Here is an 18,169-nt window from a genome sequence, read left to right on the forward strand (position 1 = left end):
TTACAAAGCTACAGTAATAAAAACAACACGTTACTGGCACAAGGACAGACATATAGACCAACAGGGTCACGTCTACTCACTGGGGAAGGAATAGTCTCTTCAACAAACGGTGCTGGGAAAACTAGATGTCCATATGCAAAAGAATGAAAATGGGTTCCTACCTCACACCATATACAAAAATTAACCCAAAATGAATCAAGGACCTAAATATAAGAACCAGAACAATAAAATTCCTGGAAGAAAACAAGGAAGCATCTTCAGGTCCTTGTGTTAGGCACTAGTTCCAAAGACTTTATATCAAAAGTAAAAGTGATAAAAGATAAAATAAATAAATCAACTTCATCAAAATTAAAAACTTTTATGCATCAGCCTTTATCACGAAAGTAAAAAGACAACCTACAATATGGGAGAAAACATTTGGAAACCATATATCCAATATGGATATAAGGAAATCCTACAACTCAAAAACAAAAAGATAAACAACTCAATTTAAAAATGGGCAAAAGGCTTGAATAGACATTTCTACAAAAAAGATATACAAATGGCCAAAAAGCACATGAGAATGCTCAACATTATTAGCCATTAGGGAAATGCAAATCAAAACCACAATAAAATAGCATTTAACAACCACTAGAATGGCTACTAATTGAAAAGATAGAAAGCAGAAAATAACAAGTATTAGAGACTATGTGAAGAAATAGGAACATTCACTCTGTTGGTGGAAATGTAAAATGGTGTAGCTGCTGTGGAAAAGTTTGGTGGTTCCTCAGAAAGTTAGGTATAGAATTACCATACGATCCAGCAATCCCACTTCTAGATATATACCCAAAAGTATTGAAAGTAGACACTCAAACAAATATTTGCATACCCATGCTTATGGTGGCATTATTCACAATTTCTAAAAGATGGAAGCAATCTAAATGTCCATCAATAAATCAATGGGTATATAAATATGGAATATTATTCAGCTGTAAAAAGGAATGAAGTTCTGACACATGAAACCACATGGACGAACCCTGAAGACATTACGTTAAGTGAAATAAGCCAGACACAAAAGGAAAATACTGTATGTTCTCATTGATATGCAATAGTTAAAATAAGCAAATTCATAAAGTCAGAAACTAGAGCCAGGTTACCAGGGACAGGGATCAGGGTAGGGAATGGCGTTAATGCTTAATTAGTACAGAGTTTCTGTTTGGGGTAATGGAAAATTTTTGGTAATGGGTGGCAGTGATTGTAGCACAACCCTGTGAATGTAAATAACAGCACTGAATAATGTATTTGGAAGTGGTTTGAAAGGGAAATCTTAGGTGCACATACGTCACTAGAATAAAAGATAAAAAAAAAAAAGGACTGAACAACACAAACAGTGAACCCTGATGCAAACTACGGGCTATAGTAAATAGTATAATTATAATATCATTTCATCAATTGTAACAAAGTTACCATGCTAATGCACAGTGTTAATAATAAGGAAAATTGAAAGGGTGATGGTGATGGGGAGATGGTATACGAGAATTCTGTATTTTCTGCATGATTTCTCTATAAGTCTACAGCTTCTCTAGGAAAAAAAATTATAGTATAAAACTACAACAACAATAAAAAGAAACCAAAACCTAAGAGGTGATCAGCTAGATTCTTGTGCTTTTAGAAAAAATATTTGATGCATATGTGCATCTATATGAACACGTATCAGCCAATTTTTTTTCCAGTGGAAAGACAATGTTTTGTTGGTAGGAGGCTGATGGAAATACATTCACACTTTAAAAAGAAATAAAATTAAAAATGCCAGATACTCCAGAATAAATCTGAGGTAAGATGTGCAAGAGATATACAATCTAAACTACAAAACATTATTAAGAGAAATTAAAGAATACTTAATTTAAAATACCTAATTAGAGATTACCATATTATCATTTTCACCTGTTGGAAGACTCAATATTGTAAAGCGGTCTTCCCCAATTTGATCTATAGAGTTAATGCAATTCCAATTTTAATAAACAACATTTGTGATATTGTAAGCTGATTTAAAAATTTATATAAAATGCAAAGGGCTCAAAATAGTCCAAACAATCTTTAAGAAGAACAAAACTGGAGGACTTACAGCATGAAATACCAACAATTATTATAAAGCTATCTTAACCCAGACAGTGTGCTATTGGCTTTATTCTATAGCAAAGAGGCTCTAGAAGTAGATATACACATAATCTCTTGATTGATAACAAAGGTGACACTGCAATGCAGAAGGATAGGATAGTTCTATAAATAAATAAATGAGTGGGTTGATTGAATATACACAGAAAAAAATTAATCCTTATCAATCACCATATAAAAAATCAATACCAGAATTATGAAAACAATAAAACTCCTAGAAGAAAAACTTACATGTTTAGGGCTAGGCGAAAATTTCTCAAACAAAACACAAAAAATAATGAACCATAAAAGAAAGCATTGATAATATGGCTTCACTAAAATGAAGACTTCCTATTCCATAGGAGAGTGAAATGGCAAGCCACAAAGTAAGAGATTTTTGCAATAGATATATCCAACAGATGACTTGTATCCAGAATTCATAAAGAACTACAAATCAATAGCAAAAAGACAGACAAAGCAAGAGTAAAATGGACAACATACTTGAACAGACACTTCACAAAAAAAAGGCATACTCAAATAGACCAAAAAAATGAAAATTTTGATCAAATTCATCAGGAAACTGCAAAATAAACCAGCAAGTGGTAACAATACTCCCACCAGAATTGCTAAAACTGGAAAAAAAAAAAAAAAAAAAAAAAAAAACTGACAATACCAACATTTGAGGAGAATTTGACACAACTGCAACTTTCACTCATAGCTGGTAGGAATGTACATTGCCACAACCATTTTTAAAAACTTTTTGGCTGAACAAACATATAACCATGTCCAATCAAAGATATATATGAGAATAATCATAATATCACTATTTATAATAGTTCAAAACTGGAAACAATTCAAATGTCTATCAATGGTAGAGTGGATAAATATATAGTGTAATCATATATTAGATACAACAATGACAATGAGTGTCCCACAACAAGATGAAAATGTAATGAATCTCTCTAACATACTGTTGAGCAAAAGAAGTCAGATACAAATAGAGTACTTCCTTGTTCCGTTTGCTAACGCTGCCATTTTGCAAAACACCAGAAATGGATTGGCTTTTACAAAGGGGATTTATTTGGTTACAAAGTTACAGTCTTAAGGCCATAAAAGTGTCCAAGCTAAGGCATCAACAATAGGCTACCTTCACTTTAGAATGTCCAGTGGCATCTGGAACACTTCTGTTGTCTGGGAAGGCATGTGGTTAGCATCTTCTTCCTTTGCTCCCAGGTTGTGTTTCAAATGGCTTTCTCCAAAATGTTGCTCTTGGGGCATTTTGTCCTCTCTTCGATTCTCTGGAGCAAACTCTGTGCTAGCATCTCCAAAGGGTCAGCAAAAGTCTGCTTTCAATGGCCGGTTGCAAAATGTCTCTCTTAGCTGCTGCTCTGAGGTCCTTCCATTTGTAAGCTCTTTTATAGGACTCCAGAAATTAAATCAAGATCTACCCTGAATGGGCAAGGTCCATATCTCCATGGAAGTAATCTAATCAAAGGTAATACCTACAGCTGGGTGGGTCATATCTCCAGGGAAGCATCCAATCAAGAGGTCACACTCTAATCAAAAAGATTAATCAATCTGCCCCCACAAGATTGCATCAGAGAATATGGCTTTTCATGGGGGACATAATATATGCAAACTAGTACATTCCTATGTAATTCCTTTTATATGAAGTTCAGAAACAGGGAAAACTATCTAGAGATAGAAGTCAGGATAGAGGTTTCTTTGTAGAGAGAAACCCAAGGGGGTTTCTGGGATACTGGTTGTCCAGGTTTGTATATTTTATGTCCCCCAGAAAAAGCCATATTCTTTAATGCAGTCTTTTGGGAGGCAGATTGATTAATCTTTTGATTAGGGTGTGACCTCTTGATTGAATGTTTCCATGCAGATTTGACCCCACCCATTCAGGATAGGTCTTGATTAGTTTACTGGAGTCCTCTAAAGGGACCTCTCACAGAGAGCAGAGGGAGAAAAATGCCCCAGGATGTGCTAAGCCAGGACACGCAGGCATGTCAGACACTTGGAAGCTGACAAAGTTACTTGCTGATGCTTTGAGATGCTAGCTCAGAGTCTGTTTCAGAGAAGCGAAGAGAGGAAAAAATGCCCCAAGAGATGCTTCCTGACACTTAGAGATTCTTGGAGACACAGACAGAAGGCTGTTCAGAGACGCTAAGCTAAGAGAAACCCAGGGACATTTTGGAGAAAGGCATTTTGAAACCAGAACTCGGGAGCAAAGAATCAGCATACGCCAGCCACGTGCTTCCTGGCTAACAGAGGTTTCCTGGACAGCATCAGCCATCCTTCAGTGAAGGTATACACATGTTGATGCCTTACCTTGGATGCTTTATGGCCTTTGGACTATAAATTTGTAACCAAATAAACCCCCTTTATAAAAGCCAATCCATTTCTGGTATTTTTCATAATGGCAGCATTAGCAAACTGGAACACTGGTGATCTTCTGCTTCTTGATCTGGGTACTAATTAAATGGGTATGTTCACATTATTAAAATTTGCTTAACTATACAGTTATCATTTATGTGTGTTCATGTATGAATGGTATTTCTCAATAAAAACTTTTAAAAATGAAATGAAACACTAGCACTTACATTGTTTTCCTTTCTCTTGTTGGGGCAAGAAGCAAATCCTGCTGGCGTTTATACTTTCAGTTTGGTTTCTAAATTGGGAGCATTTAAGGAAATTGGGCCAGGAGGAGTTTATCATCTCCAGAACTGATTCACAACCCTCTTTTGCAGCCTCACAGAAAGACCTGCAGGGTAGAAGTCCATGACTAGAAGAAAAAAGAAAGGTGAAAAATGAATGTTTTTACAGAATATTCTCCAAACAATTAAGTTAAAGAGTGTTTTAGTACTATAATCTTAATTTATATTTACCATATTGAATAAAGTAAATTTCTACATTCAATACTATAAGGATTTCAGCTACCCTATTATCTTGATCCTAGAAGGAATAAGCTAGTTCCATAATGTTATCTACCTACCTTTTGTAGACGCATTTATCCCAAATGATTTTTTTTATTTCCAGTGTTGAAATATATTCATCAACCAAAAATAAACCTCTATTTAATATAAAAAGGGGAAAATTAACATGGAAATGAAAGCTCTGATTTAGAAAGCAGAAGTAGGTCACAAAATAGGTTACTCTCATTATTTTTATCTTCCCTTTGAGAAAGTCAAAGTGTCTTGCCAATATCTCTGAGAAACAGACAGAAAGCTATTCCTTACCCTCCCCAGTCTTCTGGAAGAAAAACATTATTCGGACAAGTGGCAACTCAGAAGGTCTTACACAGTTATTTATCTTCAGATCTCTATTTTGTCATCTTCAAAATTAGAAAAATGCAAGTAATTGCTCATTAATAGTAGGTGTAATGATGTCCCTGGGGCTTGTCTTTATTTACCTAAAGTGCAATCAAACATTCTCGTGTCCCTGGCTCCATACTTAGGGACTAGGATACTAACAATGGCAAGGCCATGGACTTGTTTCCCTGGAGACACAGGTGGCTTTTTCTACTTTACAGTGATAGATTCCATCTCCCACCCTGGCTGGCGGGCTGGCAAATGTATTTCAAATGGTTTTAAGGAAACTGGGGAAGATAATGTAACACATCAGGCAAATCAAAGCTCTCACTATTCAAATGTAGAGTCAACAAAATATCACAGAATCATACAATATTAGATCCGTAAGAAACCTCAAACAGCATCTCATTCAAATCCTTCATCTGAGACAGGCCCAGCAAAACTCTGGATGGATTTGAAGTCACACAGCTTCTTCCTGGCAGAGGCAGGAACAGAATCCAGTTGTTTCAACTTTCAGGCCATGCCTTACCTGCCTTCCCGTATTGCCTATTCCTATATAAAGACATAATAATTGTGCTTTATGAACTCCTTGGTCAAACAAACACATTTACAATACCCCATTATTACTTCTTCAAATTACAAAAACATAATGGGATACGCCAGCCATCGAGTTAAAATGGAAATGATCAAGTCTGTAAAAGAATTCTGGGAGAGAGATTTTGCTATATATAAAAAATGTGAAAGGGGTATTCAGCAATTACATCCACATACAAATGCTTCTGACTTTCCTCTCAGAAGCTTGCCTTAATACTAAATATCTTTTAGAATGCTAATAGTCACAGAGTCATTGACACATGGTAATAGGTAATTAAGTTTAATAGTGCAGATGTGGAAAGAGAGGTTTCGCATTTGGAAGAAGAAGCTTCAGGATATATAAAATATGAATTGATCCAGGCAAGTATTTTAGTGTACAGAAGACACCTGACCACCATTCAGGAAATGTATCAGGTATTTATAGGACTAAGAAAAAAATCACTTAACATTTTTTAAAACTTTTTATTTTGAAATTAGTAATAAAAGAATACAAACCCCATACAGAGAACTGTGACATACCCCCCACCCCTCAAATACCCAGATCCACCAATTTTAACTTTTTCTCACCCTTGCCATATCATTCTATCTGTCTGTCTGTCTGTATCTAGCTATTTTCTGAATACTTGAATGTAGATTACATATACAATTCTCCTTGAACATTTAACACAGTCATGTACATTTCCAAAAGACAAGGATATTCATTTATGTAACACCTTTAATGCAGCTAGCAAGTTAAAGCAATTTAATATTGATATAAAGCTTATAGTCTATATTCCAATATTTTCATATGTCCCAATATGTCCCTTTAAGCCTTTTCTCCTCCCTTGCTAGATCCCATCCAGGATGATGTATATTGCATTTAATTGTCATTGTCTCTTCAGGTGTTCTTTCTTACTTTTTTTTAATTGTGAGAACATACATACAATATAAACTTTCCTGTCTCAACCACTCCCAAGCATTCACAATATTGCAGTACTCTCATTATCTTCATTCACTGAAACTTTCATATCTTTCCAAACAGAAACCCTATATCCATTATGCATTGAATGACCCATTCCTCCTGCCCCCTGCCCCTGACTCTATGAGCTTGCATAGTCTCCAATATTTTTGTTCTAGTTACCATGGGGCTTAAATTTGACATCCTAAATCTATGACGATCTTGTTTGCTTTGCTACCAACTTTGCATATACAAACTATTTTCCAATATCCCTCCAATCCACCCTCTTTTATGTAGGTCTTGTCACAAATTGCATGTTTATACATTAGGAGTAAAAAACTACGGATTTATCATGTGCCTTTTAGATATTGTAGGCAATTAAAAGTGGAGTTACAAACCAAAAATACAATATTACTGGCATTTAAATTTACCCATCATTACCCTCACCAGAGCTCTGTATTTCTTCATGCACCTACAATCTGAGGTCTATTGTCCCTTCAACCTGCAGAACCCTCTTTGGCAACTTTTTGTAGGGCCGATCTAGTGGTGACAAAGCCAGGCAGCTTTTGTTTATTTGGGAACATCTTAATCTCTCCCTCATTTTTTGAAAGACACTTTTGCCAGATATAGAATTCATGGCTGACAACTTTTTGTTTTCAGCATTTTAAACACGTCACCCTACTGCCTTCTTGCCTCCATAGTTTTGATGAGATATCTACACAATCTTATTGAGCTGTCTTGTACATGACATGCTGCTTCTCTCTTGTGGCTTTCAGAATTCTCTCTTTATAGTCAGTATTCAACAGTCTGATTATAATATGCCATGATCGGGTCTATTTGGGTTTAGCCCGTGAGTTCACTGAGCATCTTGGATGTGTATATTCATGTCTTTCACTAAATTTGGGAAGTTTTCAGCCACAATTTCCTTGAATATCCTTCCTACCCCTTTCCCTCTTCTCCTTCTGGGATTCCCACAATGTGCATATCAGTACACTTGACGGTGTCCCATAGGTTCCTTAGGCTCTGTTCACTTTTCATTATTCTTTCTTCTTTGTGCTCCTCAGACTGAATGATTTCAATTGTCTTAAGTTCACTTATTCTTTCTTCTGCCAGCTCAATCCGCTGTTGAGCCCCTCTAGGGAATTTGTAATGTCTGTTACTATGATCCTCAGCTCTGTTTGGTTCCTTTTCATAATTTCCATCTCTCTATTGATATGCAATTTGTATTGCTGTATCATTGTCCTGACTTCTTTTAGTTCTTTGTCCATGTTTGCCTTTAGCTCTTTGAGCAAATTTAGGATGTTTTTTTTCAAAGTCTTTGTCTGGTATGTCCCAGGTCTGATCCTCTTCATTCACAGTTTCTAATGCTTTAACCTCATCCTTTGCCTGGGCCCATTGCTTCCTGTTTATTGTATGTTTTGTAACCTTTTGTTGAAACCTGGACATTTTGATATACTAATATGTTATTGCTGAAATTTAGACTCTGCTGTGTCTATTCCTCAAGCTTAGATCTAGTTAGTGTTATGAACAAGTTTTCCTTGAATATCAGGCACTAACAAAAAAAAAAAAAAAGGAAAAAAGAAAAAAACACTTTTCCTTGTTTTTACAGATAATAAACGGGTTGTATGAGAATAGCCCCAGGCCAAAGTGTAGGGGCCTCCCTTATCCTTTTCTGTGTATGTCTTTTGTCTGGGGCATGCATGTGTGACTGTAGGAATAACCCAGTTTACACAGTTACAAATGTCCCTTCTTCCCTAGGGAAGTTTCCTCACCATCCAGGCACAGCTACCTATCTCTTGCCCCAGGCAGCATAAATTGACTACTCTCCCACAGCCTTCTGTAGCAGAGCTCTCTGAGCTGCCTTTTGTACAGAAGGCAAGTTCTGGGATGGTGAGTACCTCAGGCCACCACCAGACAGATTGGGCCAGACATACACACTTCCAGCATGAACATGAGAGCCACTCTGCTCCCTCCAGCAGCCCAGCTATCCACACCAGGCTGGTAAGAAGAGGTGGAGGGCCGCCCAAGACACCAGGAGATACCACTGTTAAAAAGGCATTTTCTTGATTCAGCTCAGCTTGTTATTGCAGTCCTTTAATTGCTTTCTGGAACTCTGCAAAAAGGTGTGTTTGCCAGTTCTGGCTGGTTGTTTCAAGCTTCTTTCCATGGGAAAGAACCATGAAGCATCTTACTCTACCATGTTGATCAGGGCTGGGGGGTGGGGGGGGTGGTTGGTGACAATAACATCTTTTTTAAAGGTTACCTTTTCTAAACCTTATTCTGGGGAAGTCAGAGAGTATAATTTCTCAGACCAAACTGGTTGAGGAACGTGAAGAAAATAGAATAATTTTTACTATGCAATTGCTTACTCATTAATAGGCCCTGTTCTATGCTTCACATGTATTAACTCATTTAATTCACGTAACAGTCCTATATGACAGGTATTGTTATTATTATCACTAACAAACAAACAAGAAAACTGAGGCACAGGCAAGATAAGAGACTTGTCCAAGATCACCAAGGTAGTGAGTATTAGAGCCAGGATTCAAGCTCAGGCACATAGATCCAAGAACCCTTTCTGTTAAATACTTTATTACATTTAAGTCCCTACTTCCAAAAGCACAATTCAAGGTAGATTTAAAACTTGGCATGCACTTTGTCAGTGGAACATCATATACACAGTGGTTGGGTTCTTCATTACACAGAAGTCGAATTAATCTGCAATGAATCGTAGTAATTGCCAAAGGGGCCGAGATGATGCTCAAGGAAAGGGTAAAGGTTTCTACTTTCTTTTCTAGGTGTGAGGCAGCCCACGGTCAAGTTGTAAACCAAGCTAGGGCTGTCTTTGGCATTCTTCCTCCACCTTTAGTCCTTGACATGGGCACCAGTGTTTACCATCCTGACTACCCCACTCCAGCATCCAACCCAAGCCACCACCTCCGCCAAAGCCCTAAAGCTTCTTCCTCCCTTCCTACAAACAAACTACATTTCCCAAATGTAGCTGATCTCAACTAGACTTGCAAAAAGAGGAAACAGATTTTAAAATAAGTCAAAAGTAATACATAATGATAGATGCACATGTAACCCTCCCTGAGGTTTTTGCATCATTAGAAGACTGTTTGCTGGAGCAAATGTATCTCAAATTGATGGAATTCCAGGTACCATTTAAAGAGAAAATTTTTTATCCTGCATTCTGGGGTAGGGAAGATCACTGAAAAGCTGACAACACTCTGGGGCCCAACTCTTCCAAGTGGTTCCTGGGCTTTTTCTCACTTCTGAATCCACATATTTTTTGATCACTCCATATTTTTCTCAGAGTCTTCTTTGGCAGCAGCAATGGAGTTTCGTGCAGAGGCCCAGGAGACTGTTTTCATGTTCTAAAGCCTCTTTAACTCAGAAATTGACTTACTGCCATTGACTCACTATGGTCATTTTTCTGCAGGAAAGCATTCTGCAACTTCCACATGTTCACTGTCTGATCTTGGGCCAGCAGTTCACTCACACCAGACTCAGTTTCCTCATTTAAAAAGTGAGAGGTTTGGAAGAGCCGATCTTTCATAGTCCTTTATCACTAGCATTCTGTACAGCAAAGTCCATTCTTTAATGCAGTGCTTCTCAGAGGAGCTCTGATAACCCTACCCGCTTTGTTCAATTTGAAAAGGTAACAGACGTTTTTCTCAAGATTTGTTCTGGGAATATATAGAGACATTAAAATACCATTAGGCCTCCCTTCTAAAAATAGGGCCTAAGAAAAATGTCTAAGGTGTTTCTGAATAGATTTAAGAAGCATAACCAACCAAGACCCTTAAACTTCAAATTGCTATACCAGGACACATGAAATCGTGATAGAGTATTAATAATTAGCAGCCCTTTCCAACAGTGAGGGAAATAAGGGACCATTTGTTCTTGTTTCGGAATCACTTCAACCACCTATCAGGAGTTGAAGTATTTTGCTTTTCATCACATGGAACAGTGCAGTGATACTGACCACACTATTTTGGATTATAAGTGCCTATATCCAAGCAACAAATGGAGTGACAACTAAAAAGCAATCCTCCATACAAGGAGGAGTCTGTTTTAGCCATCAGAATACTACTTTAGAAATGAGCATTATTTTAAATTGATGTAAGAAGGTGCTGTACAAATGTCTCTGACACATTTCAACTAAAGATAAAGCTAAATCTCTTACACCACCTCGATAAAGTTCTAACAGGGACACCTTAGAGTCTACCCGCCACAAAAGAGTATACTGTTTTCCATGAGTTTTAAATTCATTTTGAATTCTGAGCTCTCCTAATATATTTAAAAGTTAGTTTATTTTTCAAAAATAAAAGCAATGGGGATCCTGGAACATAAAAAGGGTATTAGTAGACTGGTGATATTCGAATCGGTCCTTAGTTTGGTTGAAGGTATTTTACCAATGTCAAGTTCCCGGTTCTGATAATAATAATAATACTATAATTATATAAGATGTTAGCAGGGGGGGAGGCCAGGTGAGGGATGTATGGAAACTTTCTGTGTCATTTTTGTAACTTTTCTGTAGTTCTAAAAATAGCCAGCTAGGAACTGAGGCCCTCGGTCAACAGCCCTTGAGGAACTGAAATTCTTTCAAAAATCACAGGAGCTTGGAAGAGGATCCTTCCCAGGTTAAGCCTTCAGATGAGCTCCCAGTCCTGGCTGACACCTTGACTGCAGCCTTGTGACAGATCCAGAATGCAGAAGACCCAGGAGAGCTGTACCCAGAGTTCATATCACAGAAATTGCCAGATAATAGACGTGCATCGTTTGAAGCTGCAAAGTTGTGGTAACTTGTTACACAGCAATAGATAACTAGTAAACTTTTTTTTGAAATATCCCTTAATCAGAAATATACCACTGAGGTAGGTTAACTATCCACTGATGAGACCTATACAATCATTTAAATAAATAAATATAAATGTGTGTGTATATGTGTGTGTGTATTCCTCAATCTGTCTATGTTATGTTGAGCTGTCCAGTGAACAATGCTCACAAAGTCATCATCACAGGCAACCCCTGGTGCTGCAGACTTTACTTAGTCACAGAAAGAACGTTAGTATTGGAAGGGACTGGGACGATCATCTACTACCAGTTCCTCCTTTTACACTGTGATGAAACTGAAACCTAAGATCTCTTATCCAGATGCTGTGACTTCAGCCCAGTCCTCCAAAATGTCTCACCAAGGTGGCCTTCCCTCACAAACATGAGCCACAGATAACACAGGACCATAAATCTATCACCATGACTGGAAACAAACAAACAAACAACGCCCCAACACACACACACCACCACTACCACCAAAACAACATTGCTCTCTTGATGATGAGAACAGCCTCAGCTTCCTATGACAGCACATTCTGGTGACCTCAAGAGACCTCATAAGTGGTATGGCCTAGGTGGGGTATGAGAGGCGCAGGATAGAAGTTTCCTTGATTCCTCGCACTACAGACTTGGGAATGAAAAATTCTGCAAGCGAATCTTTATATATTTTTTGTTGCCTCACGTCAGAAAAGAAATAATGGGAGAAGTAATTTTTTGGTTACATCAGTTTAAAACTCTTCGGACACCAGGACTGTGTCATCATTTGTAACAGGTTCCAGCAGGAAGGAGATGGCCGACTAGAGCAGGACCACTGCAGAGCTTTACTGACAAGGCCAATTACTAAGGAATAGAAAGGACTTCAAAAAAACCATTTAGGCCTAGTATGAAAGGCCGGGACAGGGAATTGTTAGTGAAGGGGAAGGAGCAGTTACTGGAACTTGGAGGCAGCTGTTGTATCCCTGGTATACACAATCAGCGCCCCATAAATATTTATTGAAGGGAGTAAATGAATCATGTGCAAAGGATGATTTGGTCACTTGCTTGGAATAAAGCTGTCAATAGCAGAGCTGGGAGTAGAACCATCACCACTTAACTCCCAACTTAACGTGTTGTACAAGAGCTCATGTGTCCCCTGCTCACATGATCCCTCCCCTAAGGCCAGCAAGTTCTACAAGTGCTATTCAATCTTTAAATAATTTCCATGTAAGTGGAAAACATTAGTAAAATTTTACGAATGGAAACCCTAGGCATTAACGACCATTGGCATTGACAAGAGAAACTTCAGAGAAACTTCAGAAACATTAATGGATAAACACAGCTGGAATTAAGATGGGTGTGGATAATATAAAACCAACAACAGCCTCTGAAAAAGAATATAAAATTCATACCCTTCTGACAAACATGAACCTGATTCTCACTACTATTTGGCATCCTTTCCAGGACTTATGGGATAGAGGATTAGCAAATCACAAAAGAAACTGCAATATTTTAAAAGTTATTTTTACAGCTGTTTTGATTTTTGTACATCACAAAATGATGTCTTAAAAACAGATCTTTGAATGAATTGAATCACAAGTATTATTTCTATGTTCTAGTCACATCCATATGATACCAATGAATTATTGAAGAGAAAAGTAACCAAACTACTCCACTGAGCTCAATGAGATATGTTTGCCTGAGGCAGTCAGTAACATGACAAGACATTTTCAGAAAGATTTGATCTGCCTTGGGCTAATTCTCTAGCTTTACATCTTTGTAAAATAATGGTAATCTGAATTATGTGACTGGGTATTGCCCATATTTTGATCCTTTTGTGATTCACGAGATGAAACCTCACCTATTATTTAATATTTTATATGTAGTGCCAACAAGCAGACTAGATCACCAGTGTTTCCTAATGTTGAAAATGCAACTGTGATATAATTGATCACCCGAGCTAAAGCATGTCTGGAAATATCATCGAAGTCACTGTAATACTGCAATCCATTTACAACACATACAAAACCTTGTAAAACTACGTAATCAACATATTTTGAACTCCTATTTACCTAGACATTTACAAGAGCCCCCTAACTGAAGAGTTTATTCATTTCTTCATTCCAACAAATACTTATTGAGCACCTACTATGTAGTTAGCACCGTGCTTGATACTGGGTATACAAATGTATTGAGCTCCCTATCATTGTGGAGCTTATGAAGTAAGGCAAATAAATATAAATAAGCAAAAAGGGCCATAGCCATGCTGCAGTTAATGATAATAACAGATGGAGGATGACTTAGGGTGGTCAGAGAAGGTTTCTCTGTGTAGATGTCTTTTGAGCCGAAGGCTCAGAGAGAGGGGAAAGATCCTTTCAGGCAATGGGAACAGTATATGCAAAAGAAGTCAGAATTCCCAAGTAATAGTGTATTGTTATTTTCATTTTAGAAATGAAGAAAGTGAGGATCAAGAAAACCAAAGTGCCCAAGGTCTTATAACTGGCAAGTGGCAGAACTGTGATTTGAATCAGGTTTTATCTGGCCCCAAGACTCTCAAAAGCATTCTCTGCAATTGCCATATTAGAATAATTTTTTTTTTAATATCCAGTAAACATATTAAATATATGATTGGGAAAAGTATAGTGCTTTTAAAGAAGCTCATTTGATGAAACTCATTTGAACTCCACCACAACGCTATAAAGATTGCATACACCACTTAACAAGGAAACTGTCCTGTAGTTTCCAGGTTTGAGATATAATCTTTAATCTCTAGTTGTCCATCTTGATAAAGAATTTTTATTTTATTATCCTAGATATTAAGAATTTCTGCTAAGGACTTAGTGGTAAATAGATACTCTGAGAAAAATAACCAATAGTCAACATATCAAGTTCTTAATGTTATGATCTCATTTCACAGCCACAGGTACTTCTCTGCAAATTATTAGAAGATATGGGTCACGACGGGCAACAGGGTTTCATGAGTATCTTTAAGAAAAGACAATGCTGGACCTTCCAGGCTGAGTTAGCCCCATTTCAGATTTTGTAAAGTTACAATTTATCTTAGTTTTCTGGAGCTACTGAAATAAAGTACCACAAACTGGGTGGCTTAAAACAACAGGAATTTGTCTCCCAGTTTTAGAGTCTAGAGATTTGAAATCAAGATGTTGGCAGGGCCAGGCTTCCTCTGAAGTCAGTAGGGTTCTGGCCCACCCTCTGGCCCCAAAGAAATTCATGCCCTTCAAATCTGCAAAATGTATTCATCCCATCCCAACATCCCAAAAGCCCTAAGCCATCTAGCATCAACTCTAGCCCAAAATCTCATATAAATCAGTTATGTTTATAGTCCATCCTGGTATAAAATTCCTCTCCATCTTTGGACCTGTGAAATTGTAAAACAAGTTATCTGTTTCCAAAATTCAATGAATACAATGATGGGATAGGCATAGGATAGAAATTCCTTATCATTACAGAAGGAAGAAATTGAAAGGAAAAAAGTGGATCATGGGTTCCAAGCAAATCCAAACCCAGAAGGGCAAATTCCATTAGGTTTTAGGTCCTGAGAATAATCTGTAGCTCAAAGCTCTGTCTTCCAGGCTGCTGAGGAAGCAGCCACACCCTCACCTAATGCTGAGCCTGTGATCATACCTTCTTTAAACACTGGAGCAGTGGCCCTATCCATTTGGCCCAAGAAGGTCCTTTCCACCCAGATTTTGGCAGCTATCGTTCCACCATTGGAGCCATTTATCCTCCATTTTTCTGTCTCTGTCCCCTTCAGTCCAGGCTGGCAGTGTTTTGGCTGATATAAAATTCTCAAAAAAAAGCTGTCAATTTTCCATGAAATACACAGCTACCCAAGCCATAAGACAGGAAGCTCCTCCATAGATCTTTCCTGCATAGTTACATCTCCATTTCTGGCTTTTTCCTAGATGGTTCATGAGAACCAGGAGTAACATGCCTAATCTCTTTAGCAAACAATTGTCCAGTCACACTCTTGGCCCTGTTTTCAGAACACACTATCTGGATAGGCTGAGAATTTTTCAAATCGTCAAGTAGCCATTCCTTTGTGCTTAAAAATTCATTCCTCAATTTCCCTCTTTTCTCTTGCATTTTACTACAAGCACCAAAGAGAAACCAGGCTGCACCTAACACATTTTGCTTGGAAATCTCCTCATGGAAATATCCAAGTCCATCATTTCCAAGTTCTGTTTCCCATCCAACATTTGGACATAATTCAGCCAAGTTTTCTGCCACTTTATAACAAGGACCACCTTTCCTTCAGTTTCCAATAACACTTTCATCATTTCCTTCTAAGGCCTCAACAGAAGTACATTTAACCTCTATATTTCTACCAACAGTCTCTTCAAGGCAGTCTTGGCTTTTATGATCAAGCACTTCAAAATTCTTCCAGCCCCATCCATTACCTACAACATATATATTGTAGGGGCTGGCAAGTCTGAATTATGCAGGGCAGGCCAAATGCTAGAAATTCTGGCAAGAGGGATGTTGAAGTTTTGAGTCCAAATTCCTTCAGCTGGAAATTCAGGAAGGAGTGGAGGGTATAGTCTTGAAGCAAAATTTCTTCTTCAAGGAACTTCCAGTCCTTTGTATCTAAGGTCTCCAACTGAGTAGAAGAGGTTCATCCTCATTATTGGGGGTAATATGCTTTACAATCTACTGATTGTAGATGCTAATCCCATCTACAAAATATTTCCACAGCAACACCTAGGTCAGTGTCTGACCAAACAACTAGACACCATAACCTAGCCAAGTTGACATATAAAATTAACCATCACACAGACCTATTATTTAAACATGGGAAAGGGTGATGGTTATAGATGAAAAGCATGTGAGTACAATATCCGCTTCCTGTTCTGAATGCAGAGACTTTGAATATATATTGTATAACTAAAAGGCATCCACAAACTTCTGTTATTCTCCCAGCCTAGGAACTGTGAATTTCTCCTTAGCTACCTTCTGATATTCCTTCCAACCCACATATCCCGGGGCGCTTCCCAAATGGATTACCAGTTAAATCTCTACATTTTGAGATATCTTTCACTGAATCCATATAGGTTATACTCTACTTCAAGTAGCCTGAAGTAGAGTACAAATGATACTTATACATTAAAAGCATCTGCAATCTTAATTAGAAACTGTTAAAGTTCATTCTTACATAATATAGTTAATGAGTACCCGAGAGCTCAAAGGAATCAAGTTTAAAACTTTGCCACTTATGTATCTCACTCTAACCTTTTTAAATTAAATTTTAAATGTTATTAACTATTATCTCTAGCAATAGATACAAGCAAATTCTCCATTATTTGAATAGTTTAGGAACTAGTATTATGCATGATTCAAAATATTGAAAAACAAGAAAAATGTCTGACAGAATTATTTTCTACAATACATTTTACCTTTCTGAACTTATTTTGCTTATTAAATTTAGCTTTACGTTTCCATGCACACACTAAATGACTAACAGGAAGCACTGGTCTGAAAGTTTAATTATAAAATTAAATGTAATAATAAATATAATAACAAAAAATTGGATAAATACCCAAAGGACACCTGAAAAAATTGGCTATAAATTATTATTCATTATAAGACTAAATGGAAAACTCTCATATTAGAGTACATCTCAGAATGAACCAAGTCAGGAGAAAAACACATTTTACCTAAAAGTTCCCTGAAGATTATTACTAGAATTCTTCCACTGACTTAACTGAGAATAGAGAGTGAATTATAATAAGGAAGATGATCAAAATGAACTTATAAAGTGAATCCTGAAAACTGAATGTGCTTTATTATTGTATTATTTATGCACAAACATGAGCCCATAGGGAAATCAAAGTGAGAGATGTAAGTGAAAATGTTTGAAATTATGTAGCTAGTCAGAAGCAGAAATGGAACTAGAATCAAGTTCCAACAGCCTTAGGTATTCCACCTAATTTTCTTCCAATCCAGTTATTATTCTACATTTTTGCAATCTTTCCATATGCAGCATATGTTGTATAAGAAATACTTTTTGTGGTCCCAATTCCATTAACATAATGGCTCCTTTTCAGTCTACTCTTTTATAACTATTGATGGCATTTATTGAGCTCTTTATACAAGCCAGGCACTATTCCAAGCCTTCCATGTCTTCATGTTAACTATGTACACCTATTGTCTCCATTATACAGACGAGGAGGCTGAGACACATGGCTCATAGCCTGCTCTCCCAACCTCAGTAGTGGGTTGCATGGTGGTCCCCAAAAGATATAATGTCCTAATTCCCAGAACCTGCAAATGTAGCCTCATTTGGAAAACCAAGATCCTTTGCAGATGTAATTAAGTATCTTGAGATGACAAGATCATCCTGGATGGTTTGGGCTGG

At 37.3% G+C, this 18,169-nt stretch overlaps 1 protein-coding gene across 1 annotated transcript in view; it reads right to left on the minus strand.

The window, feature by feature from the left end:
- The window catches only part of CORIN (corin, serine peptidase), a 282,039-nt gene that overhangs the window by 146,314 nt on the left and 117,556 nt on the right, over positions 1-18,169 (minus strand). Inside the window, exon 5 of the mRNA XM_037828932.1 lies at positions 4,740-4,921. Coding sequence (XP_037684860.1) covers positions 4,740-4,921 — 182 coding nt within the window. The remainder of the gene's footprint in view (positions 1-4,739; positions 4,922-18,169) is intronic.

This window comes from Choloepus didactylus, chromosome 3, assembly GCF_015220235.1.
Source record: "Choloepus didactylus isolate mChoDid1 chromosome 3, mChoDid1.pri, whole genome shotgun sequence".
Taxonomy (NCBI): Eukaryota; Metazoa; Chordata; class Mammalia; order Pilosa; family Megalonychidae; genus Choloepus; species Choloepus didactylus.